General features: G+C 38.3%; 1 protein-coding gene across 3 annotated transcripts in view; it reads right to left on the reverse strand.

Annotated features, from left to right (window-relative positions):
• SMAD5 (SMAD family member 5) overlaps positions 1–22607 on the reverse strand; it is a 43783-nt gene that overhangs the window by 15183 nt on the left and 5993 nt on the right. For all 3 annotated transcript variants that reach the window (XM_080676327.1, XM_080676328.1, XM_080676329.1), the window contains 2 exons: positions 8807–9378; positions 1551–1802 (listed from right to left, as the gene is read on the reverse strand). In XM_080676327.1, coding sequence (XP_080532453.1) covers positions 1551–1802; positions 8807–9209 — 655 coding nt within the window. In that variant the 5' untranslated portion in view covers positions 9210–9378. The remainder of the gene's footprint in view (positions 1–1550; positions 1803–8806; positions 9379–22607) is intronic.

Here is a 22607-nt window from a genome sequence, read left to right on the forward strand (position 1 = left end):
TCCACATATATTTGGGACAATCCAGGATAGTAAGATCAGTGCTAAAATTCACTAACATATAATTCAAGGTCAAGAATTTTGCCTTTATTTGCTTCGAATAATATGCTCCGAGAAACTGCAACCACTGGAAATCAATCTGAAGGAGATGATTATCCTAGTAAGGGTATATATGCATCTACAAATGCTTTTAAATTATTAAACTCATCACATACTGTATACTGTTATTCAAAACTGGGGGGGAAAGCTATGCTGCTTCAAAATTTGCCATCAATACTAAGAGCAATTGTCTACTTTTTTGCAATGTCCTAAATGGCTGTTGTACCCTATTTAATGGCTAGGTAATTCTCTCAGGAAACTGAATGTCTATACTAGAAAGTCTTTTGAGTTCCAACACTCATGTCTAAAATTCTTTGCAAAGCTACAGCTAAAATTCTTTGTCTCAGAAACTATAAACACTGAATGTAATTTTTCTTTCACCCCAAGGTTTGTACAAGAAATATTTTGAGATAAAGATACAATCAACCGAAACCGGTTTGGCTCAGTGGATAGAGCGTCGGCCTGTGGACTGAAGGGTCCCGGGTTCGATTCCGGTCAAGGGCATGTACCTTGGTTGCGGGCACATCCCCAGTGGGGGGTGTGCGGGAGGCAGCTGATCGATGTTACTCTCTCATCGATGTTTCTAGCTCTCTATCCCTCTCCCTTCCTCTCTGTAAAATATCAATAAAATATATTTAAAAAAAAAAAAAAGATACAATCAAAACTGAATCTAGGACAAAGTATGAAAATTAGCTTTTGCAAATACATAACAGCAAGTTAAATGGTTGATACTTAATTCCTCTTTTTAAAAAATGCATCGATTAATATTTTGCTGCAGAGAAGCCACAAAGAATATGCTTACATATGACTCCACATGCACTAAGCATTCAAATATTTCACAATGACATATGATGTGTTTGTACATGACATGACATGCCATTAACAAAAGTCAGAAACTGGATAAATTATAATCTACTTATCTTTCTCCAAGCAAATCAGTTAACCAGTTTTCTAATTAAAGATAACTGGAATTCAATTTAACCTTCCAAAGTCTAAAATGATTTGACAAACAATGTAGTAAAGTTTAAAAAGCACAAACGTTAAAGTCAAAGAAACTTGGGTCTGAACCCCCATTTATTAGCTGTGGGACTGAGGCAAGGTACTTAAACTCTTGGAGTTAGTATAAATTTATTTTTCCAACTGTTAAACAGAAATAATATCATTTCATATGCTGTTCTGAAGATTAAATTTAATGTAATGTCTTTTATCACAGCATCAGTTATATAAAAGGCAATCAATAAATGGGACTTAGTATTATAAATTATATGAAAATATATAAACATATTTGGCAAAATAAAATCTAAAACTCTTCTGTAAATCAAACAATTACCAAAGAATATAGTCAAAAGTAGCTAGATCTTGGCATAGAACAGTTCATCCAGAGAGTCAGCAGTATAATAACAATTGCTGATTCTCAGGGATTATTTTTTTGTATCGATAAAATAAATTCTTACCTGGGAGCTGAAATGGACTTCCTGGTCCAGAACTTGCTGGGGAGTTGGGATATGTGCTGCTAGCAGGGGAAGGGGGATAGGGGCTATTTGGAGATAAGGGGAAAGGAGTGTTGTTGGGCTGGTGGAAGGAATCTGGAAAAGTTGCATTTTGTGGCATGTGTGGTTCATTGTGGCTCAGGTTTCTAAACTGAACCAGAAGGCTGTGTTGTGGATTGAATTCATTATGACGAGGCACTAATACTGGAGGTAAGACTGAAAGACAAAATCAAAAGTCATCTATCAGCAATGACTAAAGCAAATATCCCATGCACATTAAGGGGTACATAGAAAGGATTCAGGGAAAACGGTAAACCTATTAAACAATTCACTTTTAGGAAGTACTGCTTTGTAGAACCTTGAATCTATTTACATAATAATTAAACTCAAAACCCTGTAAGCATTTAGCATGTATAAAGTACTCTGGGAGACAGAAAACCCAGCAAAGATACCACTCCTGTTCTTTAGGAGATAAAGCATATTTTAAAACCACCATATTACAAAAAATTTAATGCAATGCGAGTTCAACAAAGGTGAGTACTTCTAGCTGGCAATGAATCAAACAAAATACTGTAGAAAATACAATATCTAATTGGACCTTAAAGAACTAGGAGGATTTCACCTGGGAGTGCTAAGGGTGGGGAGAATCAAGGAAGAGATGGGGAGATTCCAGAAGGGAGATAAGAAAGGATAAAATAGTTGGCCTCCATTGAACCAGGAAGCAAGACAAGACTGGGAGATTGAAGTTAGCTATATAGATGTTCTGAAAGCCTCCATGTTTCCAATTTTTAACATTTCATCCTTCCTTCCTTCCTTCCTTCCTTCCTTCCTTCCTTCCTTCCTTCCTTCCTTCCTTCCTTCCTTCCCTCCCTTCCTTCCATATTGATTTCAGAGAGGAAGGGAGAGGGAAAGAAATATAGAAACATCAATGATGATAGAGAATCATTGATCGGCTGCCTCCTGCACGCCCCCTATTGGGGATCGAGCCCGTAGCCGGGGCATGTGCCCTTGACCAGAATAGAACCTGGGACCTTTCAGTCCAGAGGCCGATGCTCTATCCACTGTGCCAAACCGGCTAGGGCCATTTCATGTTTCTTAGTTTGAGAGATCTCACATTTTATGTTCTTCAGTAAAGTTTTCCCTACTCAAAATAATAACCTTTCTTATGTAGAAATCTTCATTCAAAATCAGATTTCTAAACATGACCATAATGAAAATATATACAACAAAGCCTAAACATTTTAAGAGATACATTTTTTTAAAAGTTAAACTTTAGCCCTAGCCGGTTTGGCTCAGTGGATAGTGTCATGTCGGCCTGCAGACCAAAGGGTCCTGGGTTCAATTCCGGTCAAGGGCACATACCTCAGCTACAGACTCCTCTCCAACCTGGAGGCAACCAGTCGATGTGTTTCTCTCACATAGATGTTTCTCTCTGTCTTTCCCTCTCTCTTCCACTCTCCCCAAAAATCAATGGAAAAATACCCTCGGGTGAGGATTAACAAAAAAAAAATTTTTCTTTTTGAAGATAATCTTTATTCAAACATTCACTTTCTCTAAAGACCCAAGTAATCAAGCACATTCAAATATCTTATTACCTTTCACTATAGGAAACAGAACAAACCTAATTTCTTTAAACTCTTATTGTACCAATTCATGTCTTTTACAACTTTCCTCTACTTGTCAATGTAATTTCAGTTCTGAAAATCTCTTTGACTCTGACATCATTCTGCAGCAATAAAATCAATCTGTTTTTAAGTTTACTAGATCATACTTCCCCTCCCAGAAGCAGAGATGTACCTGAGGAATCAGAGGCTTTTATTTGTACTGCTGTTTTTTTGTTTTTTTGTTTTTTTGTTTTTTTGGGGGGGGTGTCTCTTTTTATTTTATTGAACTAGTGTTGTAATTATGTGGTTAACATCTGTTTAAAATTGTTTTATTCTACTGTATATTACCAACTTTTGTCCCACTTACAGAATGATGGGAAAGCTAGCTGCCATGGAGAGTAGGGAGGGCATTAGGTAGTAAAAATGTCTGTTTAGCTAGCTAGCAATTAAAAATTAAATCTGAAAGATTTAATAAAATAACTACTTAAGTATTCAATCCAATAAGGATTTCTTCACTTTTTTTTTTAAGGCAGAGCTCACTAACTTCTCTCTTACTTGTATATTTATACACATTTTTTAATAATTATTTTATTTTCATCCAAAATAGTACATGAACAATTTAAAAAGATATTACAAAAGATTATAATAAAAACAGCAACTTCTAAGCCTCTTCTGATACTGTTTCCAAAGACAAAAAACAAAACATAAACTCTTAGCTATTTTATTCTAAAACTTTATGTACTGCTAACTAATATGTTTATATTATTATTATTATTGATCTCAAGACATTATTTGTATACTTGCTGTTATGGCAAATGAGGCAGCTTTCTTATATCATTCTATCCCACTCTCATTCCCCTTCCCCACAATAAAGTTATATTAAAAGTTTTTGGTTAAATTAATATCCATTGTTTATATTATATATAAAGGTCATTCATTGTTGAGCTAAGTATGTCCTATGATCATATTTTTTCATGAAGAGTGCTTTATCTACAGCTTTGTTCATTTGCTTAATCATATTTACCACTAATATTTCCATAAGTCCAACAGATCAAATTCCTATCAACATGTTTTCCAGCTGTCATAAAATAAATTAAAAAATCCACCCATTCAATTTTTCCCCCTGAATCCTCCATCCTTTTGCTAAAATCTAAACTAGTGGCTACTTAAATTTCTTGTAAATCTGAAGTCCTTGGACTTCCATTCTCTTCTCTCTTATTGGATCTCACTTCCTGGACCTCATGTTCCTCAGTTAACTTCCTAAGAAACAGTGTGTAAATTTTGAGTCCTTGCATATACAATAAATCTTGCCTTTCGTTTGCCCGCAGATTTCAGAATAGATAACTTTTTCTCTCTGAATTTTGGGGGCAATGCTTCATTTTCTTCTAGAATCCAGAATTGCAGTGAGAAATACAAGAATCTCATTTCCAGCCCTTTGTGTGTGTCCTGTATTTTCTCTCTGGGAGCTTTTAAAATGTTCTTTTTATCCATTATATACTAAAATGTCATGTGAGGGTCTTTTTTTATTCCCTCTTCTGGTTGCTTAGTCACTAGGCCCTTCCAATTTTCAGTTCTGAAAATTGTTCCAATAGTATTTTATTTTTATAATTTTCTTTCTGTTATATTCCCCTATACTCTATTTCCAGGTTTGTTATTTTATTAGAATGATATTTAACTTGAAACTCATTCTGAACCAGTTAGTGTTTTAATCTAAGCACTTGCCATGCATTAACTCATCTAATCCTCATAACAAAGCTATAGGGTAGGTACATTATTCCCATTTTACAGATGAGGAAACTAAGTTACAGAATGGTTAAGTAACTTGCCTGTGGACACACTAGTACAGTGGTCGGAAAACTGCAGCTCATGAGCCACAAGCGGCTCTTTGGCCCCTTGAGTTTTTAGCAAAGGCCAGCTTAGGAGTACCCTAATTAAGTTAATAACAATGTACCTACCTATATAGTTTAAGTTTAAAAAATTTGGCTCTCAAAAGAAATTTCAATCGTTGTACTGTTGATATTTGGCTTTGTTGACTAATGAGTTTGCCGACCACTGCACTAGTATATTGATAAAACCAGGATTCAAATCCAAAAATCTGGGTCTAGGACCCAGTCTTACCACTAGACAACACTGCCTATTAGATTAAACACTGATCCACTTGAGGTGGCCCTCTATTCTTTCCCAACTATCTTCCATCTTTTTAATTTTTGTAATACTTTCTGGCTCCACTATATAGTAGCAATGTGACCTTATATAAGTTACTTTCTTTAGTGTCCTTATCTGTAAATTTATTAAGTTTTTAAATATTAGTACCATTTTCTAACCCTATGAAGAAATAACCTTAGTATTAGAAAAATACTCAGTCCATAAGTGCTCAATAAATGTTCATAACTATTAGTTACTACTTCTACTACTTTATTAATACTAGTACCATAAAGTGATCCATCCTGTATCATAGATTCTTGAGTAACTTTCTTAAGCATACCAGAGCTATGCCTCAGTCTTTTCTATAAAATGAATCATGCTGAGAAAATTTGATTATAAAAAATAAAACATTTCTATAGGGGGGTTGCAAATCACACCCTACCTATGGGGGAATACACTAAATTCCTATACTTTATTCCAGCAACTCCTAGAAAATATCAAGCTAGGAAGTTTTTCAAACTACACTTCTCCATTAAATCCTCACATCATCCTTTCTTCGTCAATTACTTCAGACTACAGATTTCTTGGGTTCAATGAGAAATTGAGAATCACCTCAAATATCAATTGGCAGATCTAAAGCTCTTAAACTAAAGTTTCTTTGACAGCACCATTATTGCTATTCTTTTTTGCTAGTCTACACATCCAATGTTATTTTCACAGCCTTTTTGCTATACTGGCTTATATTATATCCATGTGAAACCAGTGTGGCACAGAGACTCCAGGGTGACAACCATGATTCCCATTTCTGTGCCCCATTCTTGCATAATCCCCTCCCTTGGAGGGTATTGCCTATGATTTGCTTCTAACCAACAGAATATGGCAAAAGTGATAGGATGTATATAATAAAATTCCTTAAGAATATAATACCCTTCCAGCAAAAAGACTCTCTCTTTCCTACTGGCTTTGAAGAAATAAGCTGTCATGAATGTGAGCTACAAAGGAAGGTGGCCTCCAATTGAAAACTAGCAAGAGTCCAACAGCCTGCAAGGAACTGAATTCTGTCAGTAATCACATGAGCTGGCAAGCAGATCCTTCCCCGACTGAGCCTCAGATGAGATCTAAGCCCTGACCAACACTTTGATTACAGCACTACAAAGTACCCAGTTAAGCTGTGCCTGGACTCCTGACCCACAGGAACTGTGAGATAATAAATGTGTGTTAAGTCACTAAGCTTTTTTTTTTTTTTTTTTTAAATATATTTTATTGATTTTTTTACAGAGAGGAAAGGAGAGGGATAGAGAGTTAGAAACATCGATGAGAGAAACATCGATTCAGCTGCCTCCTGCACACCCCCTACTGGGGATGTGCCCGCAACCAAGGTACATGCCCTTGACCGGAATCGAACCTGGGACCCTTCAGTCCACAGGCCGACGCTCTATCCACTGAGCCACACTGGTCAGGGCAAGTCACTAAGCTTTTGATAATTTATTATGTAGCAGTAGATAACTAATGCACCCAGCCAGTATCTCAGCTTATGTAATTCATTCATTACAATAAAATATTTACTAAGCACAATCTATAAAGTGCCAGGAAATAATACTATTCTAGGCACTGGGGATGCAATGCAGAACAAGGCAGAGGAAGGTCCTGCTCATGTCAGTCAATAAACAAAATAAATGTCTAACATAGTGTCAAGTAATGATGGGGTTATTTGATCAAGGACTGAATGGAGTAAGAAAATGTGCCATGAAAAGATCCTGGGAAAAGAATACTGTAAGAAAAAAGCCTAGATGCAGGAATATGGCAAGTCCAAAGAATAAAGGAAGTTCGACAGGTCAGTGTAGAGACTTGTAGAAATCTGTTTTAAGTGTGATAAGAGAGCCTTTAAAGTATTTTGAGCACAGACTGGAATGATTTGATATATTTTTTAACTATTACTCTGGCTGCTATGTAGAAAACAGAATGGGTTGGAGAGGGACAAAAAGAGGCAGAAAGATCAATTATAAGACTACTGAGCCCTGACCGGTTTGGCTCAGTGGATAGAGCGTCGGACTAAAGGGTCCCAGGTTCGATTCTGGTCAAGGGCATGTACCTTGGTTGTAGACACATCCCCAGTAGGGGGTGTGCAGGAGGCAGCTGATCGATGTTTCTCTCTCATCGATGTTTCTAACTCTCTATCCCTCTCCCTTCCTCTCTGTAAAAAATCAACAAAATATATTTTAAAAAAAGACTACTGAAGGTAAAAGATGATGATATTTTATATTGGAACAGTAGTATTAGAGATGGTGAGAGATGATACTATCAACATATATTCTAAAGATATAGCAAACAGCATTTGCTCATAGCTCAAATACTAAGAGAGAAAAATAAAAGATGACTTCCACGTAGCAATTACATGAATACTTGGTGCCATTTACTTCAATAAGGAAAGCTGGAGCTGGAGAAATAAATGATTTGGTGGGGGAAAATCAAAAGTCCTACTTAGACATTAACTATGATATATTTATTAGACATATTCAAGTGGAGATATCAAGTAGGGAGCTGGATATAAGAATCTAAATCTCAAAAGAAAAGTTGCCTTTGGAGTTCTAAATGTTAGCATAAGCTTAAGACATGTGACAGCATGAGAGCTCTTAGAAGGAAGATATAGATGGATAAACTGTCCAGAGACTGAGTCCTATAAAAATAGGAAAATAAACCAACGAAGAGACTAAGCACAATTAGGAAAGTGTAGTGTTTAAGAAGCCAATAAGGAAAAAGTTTTGAGTGGGAGGGAAGGAGAGCAACTGTATCAAATGATGTTGGGAGGACAAATAAGATGAGGACTAAGAATGACCCATTTATCTGTAAGAAGGCAGTCACTGGTGATCCTGACAAGTCAAATGGTAGAGAAGAAAGACTAACTGGAGAGGTGTCAACAAAGAATGGAAGGAAAGTAATGTGAAGATAATAAAAATGGAGACTCCTCTAACAGAACTAGAGGACACAGTGCATAAGACTGCGTGTGAGTAGGTGTAACTGAGGTCAAAACAGGAATTCTTTTTTAACTTTCATTTTAGGAGGGGCAGTATTATGACATGTTATATGCTCTCACAAATAGTCTAGTAGAGAAGAAAAATATAAAGCTGGGGGAAGGAGTGACAACTATAAGAACAAAGTTCTTAAACAGACAAAGAAGAGTGGGTGTAGTACGCACATGGAGCTTAGGCCCTAAATAAAGTAGAGACAGGTCATTCACTGGAATGGCCGTTACATATAACTGACTCCTTAACAATGAATTAGAATAAGCCACTTGGGAGCTATATTATCTATATACAAAAAGATGAATTCAAAATCCAGTATTTCTTACAAGATTAAAATCTGTAAGAAGGAAAATACAAGGCTAATATAACCTTTTAATTACTAAATCCAGTCAAATGCAAATCAGGAAGAGAGAAGTCTTTTTAATTCTTCTCAAGGGGTAAAACCTACCTGGACTCTCCACTCTCTTATAGTGGTATGGGTTGATACAAACTTCTTTTTGCTTAGATCCAAAAGGAAATTCACAAATATCCAATGGTTTTAGCTCATGATGACTCTGCAAATCAGGCCAGCGCCAAACACGACAATATATAACGTGGGGTAAGCCTTTTCTGTGAGAAACCTGAAGGCGTCCGTCTAAAGATCTGGGAATAGTGACACATTTGCTCGGCTGTCCTGGACTGCTCAAGGCTTTCTCCAGTTCCTCCATGGCACCCTTTTTCTTTTTTAGCTTTTTCACCAAAGCATCGACTGCCTTTTCTGCCCATTTCTCCTCTTCATCACCTTGCTTCCAGCCCAACAATCGCTTTACTGCTGGACTAGTAAAAGAAAACAAGCTGGCCATTGACGTCATTTGATAGCAATCTTCAGAGACCTTCTTGCAACTCAAAGTCAATGGCTACTGAGTGAACAGATCACAGATGACAAGTTATACACAGGTCCTAAGCAGAAGTTCCAATTTAAAAGGGAGGAGTGACATTTATCTTCATAAGTGCCATAAGCTTTTTTCACTGGTTCAAGACCTGAAAGAGAAAGGGGGAAAAGGATAAGATCCCTAATTTAAATGGATACAATTAACATACATTAAAATCAATATAATTGAAAAGTATGTTATTTTTAAGTAAGAGCAGAAAAGCATTACAAAGTAAAACAAAAAACCTAAGTCTAGAAAGAAAAATTTTCTCTAAAGTCCTGTGACCACTCAATTCCTTCTTCTTAACATGAACAAATAATTCACAGGCAATGCCAAATGATAACCAATAGCAAAACCAGGTTGCTGTATTTTCTATGTATCGTTAAAAAGAAATAGCCTCTAGATTTTGATTCTTTTAATTTCACGCTAGTAAGCCCCCAAATGGCCTGCTAAGGTTTGATTCTGAAGTACTTTTCTTCTTTGAAACCCATGTTACATGCTATGTCCATTCTGAACATATGTCCTGATCCAAACAAAAGTCTTAAGAAAATCTAGCTCTTCCCTAAGGTCATCTTTCTCTTTAAAATGTTTCACAGACTTATAAGGTTTGGGCAAAAGCCATGGTCGTATTCAAGTCACATTATTAAATGCAAATTATAGTAACAGTTGTCATAAGATAAAATGCACCAAGCCCTCAAATAAATCCTAACACACATAATTGCCAAAAAAAAAATGGAAAATATCTATTTTTAGAACTAAGAATCCTATATAATAAAAGCCTAATATGCTAAGTGTCTGGTCCACCAGTCAGCCATTCAACCATCTGTACTAATAAAAGGGTAATATGCTAATTATACTGAGAGACCTTCCAGACGTTCTTCTGGACAAAGCCATGGTGGCGGGGCCAAGGTAGAGGCAGTTAGAGGCCAAGAGGGGAGGGCAGTTGTGGGTGATCAGGCCAGGATGGGACAGCAGTTGTGGGTGATCAGGCCAGTGGGGGGCGGAGGAGGAGGGGGGCGTTGGGGGTGATCAGGCCAGCAGGGGGGGGGCAGTTGGGGGTGAGCAGACCAGCAGGGGGGCCAGTTGGGGGTGAGCAGGCTGTCAGTGGGGGTCAGTTGGGGGTGATCAGGACAGCGGGGGGGGGGGACAGTTTGGAGTGAGCAGGCCAGCAGGGGGGGCAGTTGGAGGCGAGTAGGCTGGCAAGGGAAGCAGTTGGGGGCGAGCACACTGGCACGTGGGGCAGTTGGGGGTGAGCAGGCTGGGGGCAGGGAGCAGTTGGGGGCGAGCAGGCCGGCAGGAAGAGTGGTTAGGGGCAATCAGGCAGGCAGGCAGGTGAGTGGTTAGGAGCCAGCAGTCCCGGATTGTGAGAAGGATGTCCGACTGCCGGTTTAGGCCCAATCCCTGTAAACCAGCAGTAGGACATCCTTCGAGGGGTCCCAGATTGGAGAGGGTGCAGGCTGGGCTGAGGGACAACCCCCCCAATGCACGAATTTCATGCACCAGGCCACTAGTTCAAAGCATAATATGCTAATGATATGCTAAGGCCGCTCAACTGCTCGCTATGACTTGCACTGACCACCAGGGGGCAGACACTTCGACCAGTAGGTTAGCTTGCTGCTGGGGTCTGGACGATCGGGATTGAGCAAGATGGGCTGGACATGCTCTGGAGCCCTCCCGCAGTCCCTCCCCAGCCGGCCAACCTCCCGTATCCCTTTCTGGCCCCAATTGTGCACTGGTGGGGTCCCTTGGCCTGCCCTGCACCCTCTAACAATCTGGGACCCCTAGGGGATGTTGGAGAGCCAGTTTCAACCCGATCCCGCAGGAACGACTGGTTGCTATGACGTGCATGACCACAAGGGGGCAGACGTTCAATGCAGGAGCTGCCCCCAGCCCACAGGCCCCAGGCCAGCCAAGGCGGGTGCCAGTGGGGGCCCCCAGTTTGCCCTACCGGTAGCCCCGCAGAGGGAGGCGACCAGCAGTGGCGGCGGCAGCAGGGGGCGGGGCTGGCGAGCAGGTAACGCCAGGCCAGCCAAGGCAGGTGCCAGCGGGGGGCCCCGATCGCCACACCAGTCGCCCCACAGATTGGTCCTGATTGCTGGCCAGGCCTAGGGACCCTACCTGTGCATGAATTTTGTGCACCAGGCCTCTAGTACTGAATAAATTTAAAGATAATTCAAAGTTTAACTGAGAAAAGGACAGTTTATAATTTTATAATTCCTACTGCCTTCTGTGATATTTTAAGCACATTAACTTAATGAACCTGCTCCAGGCAGACCACTACCCTGCACCATTAAGAAGCTCTTGGAGTTAATGACAAGAGGAAATGATGTGCAGTGGCACTCCACTGATAAGAGTGGATACAATCCCCTGTGGTGACTACACAGCCAACTGCAGACAATGAGCAACCAGTGAAGTAGCAGAAGTAACGCTGGAAAAAAGGTATCAGTAATAGATACTTTATAAACTGAAAAGTGCTATTCAAATGTGAATTATGATCATTAGTATTCAAAGGAGGAAGAGTGAAGATTTCAAATATTGGTTAGGTCTTGTCCCTGTCTAACATACCTACCACTGTACTATACACACTTTCTGATCCAACCCCAATCCCTGCACCTCTGCCCATCTGTGTCTTTCAAGAGAAATCTCAGTCATCCTTAATGATAAGCTCAAACCCATCCCCTTTTGTAAAGAATTCCTTTACTCCTCCACCCTAAAGAGGCTATGGCCATTTATTATACTTATTATAATTAATAAATAATACCTAAAATGATAAAAACATATCTTAACTTCCCAAGTGGAATACAAAATCTTCCCAGGAACAAGTCTTCAGCACCTGGCACTATGCCATGTGCCATACCACATATTAAGGGAGTATATAATGAATGGCCATTGATTTTTCTATCAACTGTACCTTGCAATTAAAAAGATAACTTCAAATTTTAAATCCAGGTGACTAAGATAATGACAATTCCATTAACAGAATTAAGGACACTAAGAAAGTTGCTTAGTCAGCAGAGAAGATGGTTAACTCTATTGGGGAAAGGGACATGACTGGAGATATAGGTTTAGCAAAGAAAAGATGAAAAACAGATTTAAGATTTTGTACAAAGAGCTGAAAGAGTAAAGAAAATGTAGGTTTTCAACAGAATGAAAAGAGCAGCAGGTAAATACCCGAATATTAGGGAACATTCACTGGTAGAAAAGAGGAGAAAGAGTTACTGATAAAGTATCACTATGAGGAAGATCTTAGAACTAGATACAAAGATATTGTGGAAGGTTAAACACAAGAGAGAGTTTAAAAAGAATGTGAACAAAGAAAAGGCCAATGACTTCATGAATGGTGAATGGTGATGTCATTAGTTAGACTTCAAAAGATTGGCTTCAGAAAGAATAAGGAGTGTCAGATTTTAAAACCTAAGACTCGTGTTTTCTAGAAACTAGCAGTAGGGTCCTGGCCAGTGTGCCTCAGTTGGTTGGAGCGTCATCCCACACACCAGAAGGTCTCCTGTTCAATTCCCAGTCAGGGTACATAACCAGGTTGTGGGTTCGATCAACAGATGGATGTTTCTCTCCTCTCTCCCTCTCTCCCTCTCTCTCCCTTCCTCGCTAAAATTAATTTTTTTAAAAAATAAAAAACTAGCACTATGAAAAGGGTAGGGACAAATCTTACACTCAACTCTTTAAATACGGAATGATATAAGTTTACCCAACTACTTTGGAAAATTGTTTGACAATATTTATTAATACTAAACATAAATTCCTAGGACCAAACTATTCCATTCCTTAAAGACATGATGGATCCCATGGATATAATACTGAAGAATTCAGATACAAAATATTAAACATTATATCATACCATCTATATGATATTCAAAAAGAGGAAAAACTAACCAATGTCATTAGAGGCAATAATGTTACTAATATGAGGGACAAGAGAGACTTCTGGGGAGCTATAAATTTTCTATATCTTGATTTGGGTGACAACATAAATGTATGCATATGTAAAAGTTCACTAAGTTATACATGTAAGATTTATATACTTTATTATAAGATATACTTCAATATAAAAAAAACTTCTAAAAATTTACTAGTGAGCAGATCACCTATAAAATTAGTTCACATTCACTAGCATCTCCATCATCATAAACCATGAGTAAAACTGCTAATTTGCAAAAACTGTAAAATTTCACAAAGTTTATTAAAATGATAGCAAAAATGTAGGGCGTGGGATTTAATTTTACCCTACTACTCTACAAGCAAATAAGTTCCACAATGTACATGAGACTCCTGGGTCAGAGACAAAGGACGTTATTACTCATGTCACAGCAAGCAGTATTAGCATCAGATTTGCAATTCACTTTGCCTCGAAAACCCATTATGGCCCAGATGGATGAAATTCCTGTAGTGGGTTTGCAGTGATGAAAAACAGAGCTTCAGGAATTTATCACTTTTGTAGTGATCGATAAACAAGCCTATTGTTTGTAGAGAAAGAATAACTTGACTATCAAAGGATTAACAGAGGTTCTTGGGGAAAGCAATATATATTTTTATGGATATTTTTGCAAAAAAACAAAAATCCTCTTAATGTCAGCACCACAAATGTCATGTTTGATAGGATGCTATATTATGCTACTAAATTATTTTGTGAGAAGAAAGAAGCCTATCCATTCACACTTGATTCATTCTTTGTTCATTATAAAATTAATGCTTGTTTATAATTATAACCTAAAGTTTATCCAAAATTTTAATTTTTCAAGATAAAGTCCCAATCAGATCTTTTAGTCACATTTTAGTATGAAATACTGATCTGCATTTTAAGTGGTTTCATTTTAATGAGCATTTTCCTAAACCACTTATCATTAGTTCACAAAGACCTAAATGTAACATGTGCTTTTCTTGAAGACTTAATTATCATTATGAACCTGTTACTGTGCTGTGTTGGAAATCCACTATAGAAAGCATGAAGAATAGGATGCATAGTTACAGACTGACGTGGGATGATGCTCCAACCAAATGAATACATGAAAGTGCACGAATGATTTTGAAAGGTAGACTTTTAGACACAACTTCCTTCAAAAAAAAAAAAATACACAACACAGTTATTTCAAGGATTTCAACAGCATCTTTTCCTTGGTTATGAAAGCATTTCTCATTAAGTATACAAAATCAATTGCTAAAGCAAAGAGAATAATATTCCTTAGAGGAGGAGGAGAAGGAGACCACTAACATTTATTGAATACTCACTATGCCAAGCACTGTTAAGGGTTCAAATTCTGGATCTAACACACCTGTATCCTCATTCTTTCCTATTTTATATAGTGAATGTAAGTTCTGAGAATTAAATGAGATAAACAATTAACTCAGAGATGTTAGGAGGTGAAAAAAATTGCAGCTTTTCTTTTCTCCTCTCCCAAAGTCCTTTCTGATGATCCCCATCACCTCCCGCCATTATCTATCGCTCCCCCCCTCCCTTTTGTTCTCATTTCTTTGACTCCTCATTTCTTGCCTCCTCTTTCTCCATTCCTCATAGCTTCTTCCACATTCCTCAGTGCTGATTTTGGAGAAGCTTAACTACTACCTAATGATGTATAAGTTAACGAAAATGCACTTTTCTTCTATCTCCAAAAGGACCCAATTAGCACACAGTGTGCAATTTGTATCTTTAGTACTTTCATGTGCTCCAGTGCTTTCTTACCTCTGAGTTCTCTTCAAGTAGAGGAGAAGATATATTTTGACAGCCCAGATATTTGAGACAATGCTCTACATGAAAACCTGACTTCTGAGAGAATTCCTACTTGTGCCTCTGCCATCCTCATCCTGGGTCACTAACACATTAAAGCTATCCTGAAGTACACCATTGGGAATAATATGTGTTATTATTTTTAAAGGTGATGTATTTAGTTCCTAAGAAAACAAAAAAAAAAGTAGATTTCAAGAAACCTAAATCATAGATTTTCTTTTGCAATAACCTTCATAAGAAGCAAATGTAAAAATTACTACTTGCAAATGTTAAAGCCTTATTTCAATAGCACAATTAAGGATAGAAGACAAATTCTAATTTCTCTTTTTTGCTCTTACGGAGGCTATACTAAACCAACGTTTTAGAATGTAAAAAAAAGACTGAATATTATTTTTTTAAATATATTTTATTGATTTTTTACAGAGAGGAAGGGAGAGGGACAGAGAGTTAGAAACATCGATGAGAGAGAAACATCGATCAGCTGCCTCCTGCACACCCCCTACTGGGGATGTGCCCGCAACCAAGGTACATGCCCTTGACCAGAATCGAACCTGGGACCCTTCAGTCCGCAGGCCGACGCTCTATCCACTGAGCCAAACCGGTTAGGGCAAGACTGAATATTATTGAACCTTTTCCTTAAAAGCCAAGTCTTGTTACAATGACAGTGGGCTAACCAAGAAGTTAATAAAACAAAAAACAAACAAAACTGAACAGTGCCCAAGACACATCTATCTTTCAGGGAATTTCTATTTCTAGCTTAAAAACCAGAGAATTCCACCCCCCACCCCCCCGCCACCCCATCTAAAATCCCATTGAGAAAAAAAATACACAGGACAATCTGTGTACAGTGAGTCACTCAATTATCAATATTGCAGTTTAAGTGAATATAATGAAATCTAGTGATCAAACACTATCACACTTAGATCTATAAATAGAAAATAATGCAAGAGGAATTATCCCAATATAACTGAAAAAAGGAGGAAAAAAAAGGTGAAAAGGTTATATACTTGTGAATAAAACTGCTTAAGAAGAATTAACTGTGTTATAAATGACTAGAGACAGACAAAAAGTGGAGGGCTTATTAGCAAGTATACAAAAAGCCAAGCTCTGACAGGCCCCCGTCTCCCCCAAACACACACACACTACATGGAGGTTAATAAAAACCTTAAGGATGAGACGTGGATAACTGTTCATCATATTAGCACAAATTTTGGGCGCAACAATCACAAGGAATATAACAATCTACAATTCACAGTCCAGCTGTAATAAAGGTCAAGAACAAGGAAAACCAAGTATCACTTAAGCCAAATGAGGCAGGAGAGACTGGGAGGATACAATTAACCAGTTTGTGAAGCAAAAGGTTAAAGCATCACCGCATGAACCGTGGAATAGTCAGACACTTAGTGTATCAGGCTTTTATTATATATGATTACTCTGGCTGATGTGTTGAGAATAAACTGGGGGAGTGGGGTCAGCAAGGGTAAAACCAGGGGGACCAGTTCAGAGTTACAGGAATCTAGGTGATATGACGATGGCTTAGATCAGGGTGATAGTAGTGAAGAGGTGAGAAGTAGATAATATCACATATATTTTGGGAGATAATAGATTTCCTGATAGAATAGATAAGGGGAATGTAAGAACAGAGGAGTCAACAGTGATTCTAAAGCTCCTGAGAGAATGGGATTTGTCATCAACCGATTTGGGGAATGCTAATAACGAAGCTGAAGAAAGATCAGGAGTTACATTTTATGTACATTAAATGTATGAATAAAATGTTGTTAAGCTTCACCAGGCTTCCAATTCAAATGAAGTCATATTAATATCAAGAACCCAAAGGTCCTGTTCTTACCTGGAGGTACCTGATTAGGACCTCCTGACCAACTCCCATAAACACATACAAACCACCCTCAACACTCTCCTATAGACAGACACAGAGACACATATTGCTACTGCTCATGCCCAAACTTAAGAGGTAAATTCATAGCAACAGTTACTTCACTTTTTGCTCCAACATCTCTCTAATTGTTTCAATCCAAAATAGAAAGCAAACAAACCAATTCAAAAACCTCACCCAAGGGAGAAACCAAGATGGCGGCATAGGTAAACACCTAAACTGCTGCCTCGCGCAACAATTTCAAAACTACAACTAAAAGACAGAACGGACACCATCCAGAACCACAGGAAAGCTGGCTGAGTGAATATTCTACAACTAGAAGGAAAGAGAAAAGCTCACAGACAATTGGAGGTATGGCAAAGGGTCTTTGTGCGCGCAGAGAGGAAGGGCAGCTGAGAGCCTGGCTGACTTTCTCTGGTGGACTGAACCCCAGTTCTGACTGCACTGAACCCCAGTTCCGGGCGAGCCCCTGGGGACCCACGCTCTTGTGGGGGGAGTCTGGACTCTCGGGCGGAGACTCGGGAGCCGGGGAAGGTGGAGGACTGAAAGCGCGCGTGCCAGTGCGCACAAAGGCTGCGGAGGTTGCCACAGGCTTTCCCTAGTGGATGGGAGTCAGAGGCTCCTGACTGCACTGAGCCCCAGTTCTGACTGCAGTGAACCCCAGTTCCAGGCGAGCCCCTGGGGACCCATGCTCTTGTGGGGGGAGTCTGGACTCTCGGGCGGAGACTCGGGAGCCGGGAAGGCAGAAGTCTGAAGGTGCACATGTGTGTGCAAGGGCAAGGCTGACGGGAAGCCAAGACTGAGACTCCACCCCATCCAAGCTGAGCACAGAGGCTATTGCAATTTGGCAAGTCTAATCCTATAAGGCTGTCTCCAGCACCGAACTTCTCCCAGCATAGACACAGCTGATCCTTACAGCCAACTGGCCTGGAGGTCAATTCTTCCCAGTGATACCAACAACAATAAAGACTTAATTACAACTAGGCTGTACACACAGTCCACAAAGGGGTGCACCAAGAGTGTCCACCTCAGGTTAACTGGGGAGGCAGACCCACTGGGCCGTATTGGAAACCTAGCACACAAATCTACCTTACCAACTCAGGGAAGCAGTGAAAATGCGGCATCAAAGAAACAGATCACAAACGAAAGAAATGGAGGAAAACAAACGACTGGATATAGAATTCAAAACTACGGTTATAAGGCTTTTTAAGAATATCCTAGAAAAGGCCGATAAATATAACGAAACCCTCGAAGATATGAAAAAGGACCAACTAGAAATTAAACATACACTGACTGAAATAAAAAATATTATACAGAGACCCAAAAACAGACAAGAGGAACACAAAAATCAAGTCAAAGAATTGAAATACAAAGAAGCAAAAAACACTCAACCGAAAAAGAAAAAAGAAAAAAAAAAAATCCAAAAAGTTGAAGATAATGTAAGAAGTCTCTGGGACAACTTCAAGCGTACCAACATCAGAATTATGGGGGTGCCAGAAGAAGAGAGAGAGCAAGATACTGAAAACCTATTTGAAGAAATAATGACTAAAAACTTCCCCCACCTGGTGAAAGAAACAGACTTACAAGTCCAGGAAGCACACAGAACCCCAAACAAAAGGAATCCAAAGAGGACCACACCAAGACACATCATAATTAAAATGCCAAGAGCAAAAGACAAAGAGAGAATATTAAAAGCAGCAAGAGAAAAACAGTTAGTTACCTACAAGGGAGCACCCATACCACTGTCAGCTGACTTCTCAACAGAAACTATGCAGGCCAGACAGGAGTGGCAAGAAATTTTCAATGTGATGAATAGCAAGAACCTACAACCAAGACTACTCTACCCAGCAAAGTTATCATTCAGAATTGAAGGGCAGATAAAGAGCTTCACAGATAAGAAAAAGCTAAAGGAGTTCATCACCACCAAACCAGTATTATATGAAATGCTGAAAGGTATTCTTAAAGAAGAGGAAGAAGAAAAAAGTAAAAAGAAAAAAATTATGAACAACAAATACATATCTATCAACAAGTGAACCTAAAAATCAAGTGAATTAAAAACCTGAGGAACAGAATAATCTGGTGAATATAATAGAATCAGGGGCATAGAAAGGGAGTGGACTGATAATTCTCAGGGGGAAAGGGGTATGGAGGGTTCATGAAGAGACTGGACAAAAATCATACACCTATGGATGAGGACAGTTGGGGGTAGGTAAGGGCAGAAGGTGGGGTGGGAACTGGGTGGAGGGGAGCTATGGGGGGAAAAAGGAGAAATAATTGTAATTATCTGAATAAAGATTTATTTAAAAAAAAAAAAAAAAAACTCGCCCAACACTTTAGCCAAGACAAAATCTCCTGAGCTTATCAACCCATGAAATTAAAGGTCCATATGGGTCACAACCCACCATCTTCTCAGCCAAACCTGTACAAACAATTGCAGGATGGGGTTTAAAAAACAAAATACTCATTACCACAAAATTCAGATTCATCAGGTGAAAGTAAGGTCCTATCTCCCACATTTTAACACGAGTCCCAAGTTATGTAGCAGGTTTGAGAACCAAGGACTTTAAGATCACCTGCAACAGAAGAAAGTCACCTGCCTATATACTAAATTCAAGGGTAACTTTTTTGCGGTTGTTGGTGGTAAAACTTAAAAAATATCTTACCCTTGTAGTTCTAATATCAATAGCAGTCACCAAGTATCAGCAAGACACCCCCTACCACCACCACCACTGTCAAACCAATCTTAGAACCAGGTCTATAACTATGACAAAATATGTAAGCCACAATCATGCTGCAGGCAGAGAAGATAAAGAAACCAAGAGCAAGTTTACCCACAAGGTCTCCTAGATTCAGAAATCTTATTCTTTAATATAATCACATGAGCATCAAAACCATTTTCCTAAAGAAACACTTAAATCACCACTTTTACCAGCAGTGATCCTAATTTCCAAAGGCATCAAAAAGTTTTCATAGTGGATGAGAATTATTCAAAGCCATTCAGGAGCTGAACTCATGGTCCCTCACACTTTTCACAGCATAATTTTCTTGCCTAGCCTCTCTTTGTGCCCACACAAGTCTATACTTTTTTATCTCCCACATCCAGACTTTTGCTTCCCAGTTTTTAATCACTCTTTAAACTTCATCTGCTCCTCTAAGTCCTCTAATTAAGCAGAGCCTGATCTAGATATATCACTCACCCCCACAGAGCCTGCAAGATTCCCTACATTACTACCAGATGTATTCAAGTATACTTGTATAGGCCTGTAGGCACAGGAATAGACACAGAGTTGGTCAATCTTTATAGTGCTTTCCTTTAAATTATAAAATCATCAAGGACGGATACCAAATCATTATATTACGTGTCTCTAGCAATAAGTGCTAACTTGTGTACACAAGATATATTCCAATGTTTTATGAAGATGTTCCACAGATACCTCATGTGCACCCCAGAATTCAAGTCACCTACTTAAAAGAAAAGACAGCAAATATGGCTCTGGATACCTTTTCAGCTCTAGGCAGTATTCATGTAATTTACACTTTCAACCCCCAAGAGTGGAAATGGTCAGTGAATTAAGCAGGCACTCACTCAAGTGAGCAGAAAGATGTGAACAGGGGAAAGAAAATGAAAGGCTACCTTTGAAATATGTCTGCAGTGCCCCCATTTCCTGAGAACATACAAACCAGAATAACTAGATCTCAAGTTATACAACCTACCAGATAGATGCTAGGCAGATCCTAACACATCATGAAAACAAAATTGCACAAAACAAAACTTGCCTTGAAAGCACCAACCATATTCTGAGGTCATAGTTAAATCTGAAAAATGTGAGACTTCCCGGGACTCCAGTTGCTATGCTCAGAGAAAGGTGGGAAGGTAACACCAGTTTTATTTTTCTCACTATTATTTTCAGTCATAACAAAATAACATATATGGAAATCAAAAGAAAAAATCCAATTAAAACCTAACAACAGATCAACCTATTTCCAAATTTCTACAGAATATACCAGTCTGTAAATTATATATACATTATAGTCAGAGACTGGTGTACCAAAGAATTCAAGAAGAAAAAAACTTGTTTACAAAATGTACTTTAACTACTAGTTTCCAAAAGTGAATTACAATTATAGTAGTGCACACACAGAACTGTCTAATAAAAAATTCCTTAAGATCAGAGCAGAAATAAACAAAATAGTCTAAAAAAAAATACCAAAGATTAATAAAACCAAGAGCTGATTCTTTGAAAAGAGAAACAAGAATGGCAAACCTTTAACCAGACTCATCAAGGAAAAAAGAGAGAAGACCCAAATAAGTAAAATAAAAAATTAAAGAGAAGTAACCACTGACACCAAAGAAATACAAAGGAGTGTTAGAAAATATTGAGAACAACTATATGCCAACAAATTGGACAATCTGGAAGAAATGGAAAAATTCCTAGAAACATACAATCTTCCAAAACTGAATCAGGGATAATCAGAAAATCTGAATAGACGGATTACAACTAATGAAATTGAAGCAGTAAAAAACAAACAAACAAACAAAAAACTCCCAACAAACAAAAGTCCTGGACCAGATGGCTTTACAGGATAATCTTACCAAACATTCAAAAACTATCACCTATCCTTCTCAAACTATTCCAAAAAATTCAAGAGAAGGGAAGACTCCCACACTCATTTTACAAGGCCAGTATTATCCTAATTCCAAAACCAGATAAAGATACTACAAAGAAAAAAAAGTATAAGCCAATATCCCTGGTGAACATAAATGCTAAAATCCTTAACAAAATATTAGCAAACTAGATCCAGCAGCATATTAAAAAGATCAAACACCATGATAAAGTGTGATTTATTCCTGGGATTCAAGGTTGGTACAACATCTGCAAATCAATTAAATGTGATACATCACATAAACAAAACGAAGTATAAAATTCATATGATCATATCAATAGATGCCAGAAAAGCATTTGATAAAATCCAGCACCCATTTATGGTAAAAACTCTCAGCAAAGTGGGAACAGAGGGAACACACTTCAACACAATAAAGGCCATATATGATAAACCCAAAGCCAACATCAAACTCAATAGGCAACAAGACATGGATGTTTGCTTTCACCACTCTTACTCAATACAGTACTGTAAGTCCTAGCCACACAATCAGGTAAGAATACAAGGCATCCAAATTGGAAAAGAAGAAGTAAAACTGTCATTTGTATATGACATACTATATATAGAGAACTATCTAAAAATTCCACCAAAAAACTACTAGAACTGATAAATTAATTCAGCAAAGAAGCAAGACACAAAATAAATATCCAGAAATCATTATTGGTGCATTTCTATATACTAATAATGAACTATCAGAAAAGGAAATGAAGAAAACAATCCTATTTATAATTGCATCGAAAAAAACAACCACCACCTAGGAATCAATTTAACCAACAATGTAAAAGACCTGTACTCAGAAAATTATAAGACACTGAAGAAAGAAATTGAAGAAGATACAAATAAGTGGAAGCAAATACCGTGTTCATGGACAGGAAGAATTCATTGATAAAATGTCCATATTACCCAAAGCAATTTATAGATTCAACACCATTCCTATTGAGATACCAATGGCATATTTCACAGAACTAGAACAAATATTCCAAAAATGTATATGGCACCACAAAAGACCCTGGATAGCAGCAGCAATCTGAGAAAGAAGAAC

Source organism: Plecotus auritus, assembly GCF_963455305.1.
Source record: "Plecotus auritus genome assembly, chromosome: 6".
Lineage (NCBI taxonomy): Eukaryota > Metazoa > Chordata > Mammalia > Chiroptera > Vespertilionidae > Plecotus > Plecotus auritus.